The sequence below is a fragment of the Lactuca virosa genome, chromosome 9 (assembly GCF_052849685.1).
Source record: "Lactuca virosa cultivar CGN04683 chromosome 9, Lactuca_virosa_CGN04683_v6, whole genome shotgun sequence".
In the NCBI taxonomy this organism is placed as follows: Eukaryota; Viridiplantae; Streptophyta; class Magnoliopsida; order Asterales; family Asteraceae; genus Lactuca; species Lactuca virosa.
In genome coordinates, this window is record NC_136434.1 from 64,617,993 (window position 1) to 64,623,469 (window position 5,477).

The window sequence follows — 5,477 nt, forward strand, 5'->3', positions numbered from 1 at the left end:
GAGAACTGTTTATTTTGGTCGAGAACGAAAACTGAAAAACGCTTATTTCTTGTATAGATTTCGGTCAAAACGTTGACCGAAAACCTTCAACTTTGACCAAGACCCACCGAAAACCCTTAAGATTTTAGAACCGAAAAACCTTGCTTTCTTATCAGGAAGTCACCGAAAACCCTTAAATTTCGTGATTTTAATTGATAAGGATCCAAAGTAATCCCGAAAATTCAGATGAAGATCCACGAAGAACACGATGAATACGAAGAATCCCAAGAACAGTTAATCGATGAACAACAAATTTTTTTATCAATTTTCGATTAAACCAATGATCTCAAAACAGCTAAAAACGAGTCCCCAAGGTCCTTGAATCGATTGATACATTTTCAAAGCTCTGATACCAATTGTAAGTCCCAAAACACTTAGATCAATACGATATCGATCAAACTATCTAAAGAATGCGGAATATAAATCAGATACTGATTCAAGAATACACAAATAACTAATGCACACGATTTATTAGTTGAAATGGTCTGGTACACCAAGAACTTCTTAACAACCGAATGTAATAATTATGAACAACTCGAACTGCTAAACGACTGAAAAAATATTTATACAAACCTAGTACAAAGCTTTAATAGGCCCAAGCCCATTCTGACCGAAATCACTATGTGATTTCGGTCCCCATAACCAAAAACACCATAAGCCCACTAACAATAAACATTCCTAAGCCCAAGTACAATAATAAACTAGAAACCCAACATAAACCATTTAAATATGAACCAACAATCGTTTTTCAATAAAATGTCAAATTTTATGCACTAGTATCATATATAATTAATATTACTATATTTGTTTAACTTTTTGTTAATTTTAAGTAAAAAACAACTTTTTTTCTCGAAATTCTGAAATTGTTCTTCAAATTTCGGACTGGTTCGTGAAATTCAGAGTTTTTTTTTTCGAAATCCGAAATCTGCAATACCGTTCCGAAATCGGTCAAAAAAAGTGTTTTTTTTTGTCCGGAATGCCCCTTCTAGACTAAGTGGTTAGTTTTGCTAAAATATATTTATTTTGGTTATTTTCTTCAAATAAATGTTAGAAAGTAATTCCCGGGAGAAAAAGTAAAAGAGAAATTTATAAATATAGCTAAAATTGCTAATTATTTTTTTAAAAATAGCCAAAAATTAGCAAATTACATAAAATAGCCACTAAAATCGCAGGTCATTAGGGCCCACTATGAAATTGAAAGTCCATCTGTGAATGTACAAGTCATTAATGCACAACCTATGCATAAAAGACTTGTACATTCGTAGATAGACTTCCATCTGCTATTTGACCAGATCCATCTGTGAAATTGGACAATCCAAGTATAATTAGCATTTTTTTTTGGAAAACTCTCAGTTTCCATCTTCCAACTTGGAAAAACTCTCTCAAAACCTCTTATTGAAGAACGATGGAAAACGTATCAAACCCTTTTAATTAAAAAAATTATGAGAAATAAGTATTATGTTTGTCAGCTTGTTGATTTTTATGCGTAGTTAGTCCACTCATTATGATTAGTCATATAGTTTACATGATTACCGTAGAAAATATTAAGATTTGGGTTTTTAGTTAATAATTTTAATATATATATAAATATATAATAATAGAATAATTTGATTTAAGACATTTTCGTCGAATTTTAAATTGATTTTAGTCTTTAAAGTACAAGCATTAATATTTGAAGACTAGAGGACCGGTCTAGGGTTATGACTGACCATAAATGAGACATCAAAGGAAAACGATTGATTGTAATCAATTCAACCGTTTTTTAGATAAGTTTCAATACGATCAAGGATCGGTTTCAGTTTTAAATTGTTTATCCCATCTCTAATTAACATGATGCTAAGAATATATAGATCAATCCAACCTCCTACATATAAGAGGTCTTGAGAGAGTTTCTCAAGTTGGAAGATGGAAAAATGAGAGTTTTCCAGAAAAAATGGTATTTATATTTGGATTTTCCAATTTCACAGATGGATCTAGTCAAATAGCAAATGGAAGTTCATCTACGAATGTACAAATCTTTTATGCACAGGTCATGCATTAATGACTTGTACGTTCGCAGATGGACTTCCGATTTCATAGATGACCCTAATGACCTGCGATTTTAGTGGTTATTTTGGCTATTTTTAGAAAATTTATTAGCAATTTTGGCTATATTACCAATTTCTCAAAGTAAAATAATTATATGAAGAGAAAATTACAAATTTAGCCATTTTCCTTAATAATTTTGCAAAATATAACCAAAAAACACCCAACATTACAAAAATAGTCATCAAAATCGCAGATGGATTAGATCCATTTGCGATTTTGGCATTTGATATGCGAATGTACAAGCATTTAAAACGTACTGCGATTTGCCCTTTTTCAGAATATAAATTCCTAAATTTTTTTGGAGCTCTCATTTTTGTTGATTTTTCTTTGGGGAAACTCTCTCAAGCCTGTTAGAGAAAACTATGGAAGTCAAACCTATCATTTTCGTAGTAAAAAAAAAAACAAAATCAACACAAAATCGCAGATGAACTCACTTCATCTGAGAACATAGGTGAATGGATGAGGAATTTATACTTGAAAAAACCAAAAAACTAAAAAAATAAATAAATAAATAAAATCGCGAACGTACAACCTACTTTACATGCCAATGCTTTAAACGCTTCTACCTTTGCAGATGGCTCTAATCCATCTGCGATTTTGATGGTTGTTTTTGTAACGTTGAGTTTTTTGGTTATTTTCTACAAAGTAATTAAGGAAAATAGCTAAATTTGTAATTTGCTCTTCTTAATATAAGATTAATATTAGATTAAATTATTGTAATGGTCCATGTGGTTTGGATATTTTACACTATTTCGTAAATTTGACCACTTGAGTCGAAGTCAAACATAAATCCTGGTTAAAGCGATGCGCAGCCAATCACCGTGTCCTTCGATCCAGCCAATCAGTGCGTCCTTCGATCGAGCATCGTTTTTTAACTACCTTTTTCTTCTGCCTTTTCTTGATTCCAATCTTGATCAAATTCACCTCTTAATATACTGATTGGCTGGGTTTTGATTCGAAGCGCAGTCTAGGGTTTTGCACTTTGGAATTTGTTATCGATCTATAGTAGTGAAGTGTGTATAGTAATGGCAGAACCGCGAGTCGATAAGAAGAAGAAGAGAGTGGTGGTTATTGGTGGCGGCGTAGCAGGTTCTCTTCTTTGCAAAACCCTTCAAAAGCATCGACATTTTGATTTCACCCTCATTGATTCGTAAGTTTCTAATCCTTCTCTTCTCTTCTCCCACGTTTTTTGATTGATTAAAATTTTTCTTAGCTGATATTCAATCGGAAATGTTCTTAAGATCCTTTATTTCCCGTGCCCTTACCTTCACCCTCCATTAATGGTATTCATTTCAATCCGAAACCGAATACTTGTCTAGCTCTGAGTATTTTGGTAAAGTGATTACTACGATTTTATGATCGTTTAGGGACTTGCAATAAGGAAACATACTATCATCGAGATATATGTAAATTACTACCTATATCTTACGTTAATCAACTGATTATACACCTATTTCTCACCTTAATCAATTATCTGATTCTGATTGTAATTCTTTAAGCTTTTAAAGGCACATTTAGACACCCCCTAAACAGTAAAGAAGTACTGTAATTAATTATGCTAGTCTTGGGTTTGCTAGGAAATATGTATGAATCTTGCATTTGGATATGGCCACACCAATATACACCTTATCTAGTTATGTGATCTTTTCTTTGAGATGAATAATCATATATTTAACTTGTTTATCTTTTGAAAACAAATGCTTACTCATATATTCCATATGAAGAAGTGAATGACTATATGATTAACCAGTAGGATCATGTATTCCTTCTTTTTTACCTCATTTTATATTATGCTCCTGTTCAATTTCCATTTTTTTTATCCAGGAAAGAGTATTTTGAGGTGACATGGGCAAGGCTGAGGTCAATGGTGGAACCATCATTTGCAAAAAGATCTGTGATTAATCACCATGAATATCTTCAAGGGGCAAGTATTATCACATCTGATGCAAATGGGATTGAAGACAATGAAGTGTCAACTACAGAAGGTCGCCTGATTTCATATGATTATCTTGTAATTGCCACAGGTCACATGGGTAGCAAATGTGTCACAAAACCTGAGAAGCTCAGGGAGTATGAAGCAGGTAATTTTACAAAACTTTCATATCATTCCAAATTGCTTATTTACCAAACTTTGTAAAAGAAGAGGTAACATGATCACATGGGAACTTAGATGTATGCAATCTTTGTTTGCAGATAATGAAAAGATCAAATCTTCAGAGTCAATATTGATAATTGGAGGGGGACCCACTGGTGTGGAACTTGCAGCTGAAATTGCTGTTGATTTTCCCACCAAAAAGGTAAAACTAGTTCACAAGGGTTCAAGATTGCTGGAGTTTATAGATGAAAAGGGTAGTAAAAAGGTCCTTGATTGGTTAACTCTTAAGAAAGTTGAGGTAATTTTAGGTCAATCTGTTGCTTTGACTTCCAGCTCTGATGATGGAACTTATAAAACATCTGAAGGTGAAACTATCATGGCTGATTGTTATTTTAAATGCACAAGTGATCCGATTGGTTCATCATGGCTTAAAGAGACAAGTCTCAAGGATAGTTTGAATGATAGTGGGAGATTAATGGTTGATGCAAACTTTAGAGTCAAAGGGTTTGACAATATCTTTGCAATTGGAGATATCACTGATGTTGCAGTAAGTCTCATCACATTTCTATGTTTCTTTGGCTCATTTTTGCCAATTATATAATGTTCTTTGTGAAATGACAATGTTTGATTGATGTTTAGGAACTTAAACAAGGATATTTGGCACAAAAGCATGCTTTGGTGGTTGCTAAAAATTTGGAGTTGTTGATAAATGGAAGTGATGGGGGCAATATGGTAAAATACACTCCGGGCTCACCAACGGCAATTGTGTCATTGGGGAGAAGAGAGGCCTTGTTGCAAGTATGGTGTGTAACATCGATTGGGCGGGTTCCTGGTATGCTAAAATCCAAAGATTTGTTTGTTGGGAAAACAAGGAAGCAACTAGGGCTAAAACCCTAATCTTGTTTGTTTATTATGCTTGGAATTGGATTGGATTGATAAACCCTTTTATTATACCAAACTAGTTTATTCGGTTTGAAATTCTAAGGTAAACAAACACATACTATGTTATACAAGTCTAAAAGAGTGAATATGAAAACTTTGGTATTGTTTGGTTATGTAACAATTTCATTTATTTTCGGTTAAGTCATTGCTCAACTTCTTATCTCAATTCACACACATTGTATTAAAATTTCTTTTTTTTGAAATCTTAACAATATCAATATGCACAATATAATTAAAACTCATAATCTTAAGCAACATTTTTACTTTGCAAAGTATACATGACAAAAATTTGATCTTTATTAGCTAATAAATA

General features: G+C 32.8%; 1 protein-coding gene across 1 annotated transcript; it reads left to right on the forward strand.

The window, feature by feature from the left end:
* Positions 1-2,940: 2,940 nt before the first annotated feature.
* On the forward strand, positions 2,941-5,277 carry LOC145141095 (uncharacterized). The gene is made up of 4 exons (XM_079074437.1): positions 2,941-3,277; positions 3,952-4,208; positions 4,321-4,769; positions 4,862-5,277. The coding sequence occupies exons 1-4, from the start codon at positions 3,153-3,155 to the stop codon at positions 5,117-5,119; spliced, it is 1,089 nt and encodes a 362-aa protein (XP_078930563.1). The 5' UTR covers positions 2,941-3,152; the 3' UTR covers positions 5,120-5,277.
* Positions 5,278-5,477: the final 200 nt, after the last annotated feature.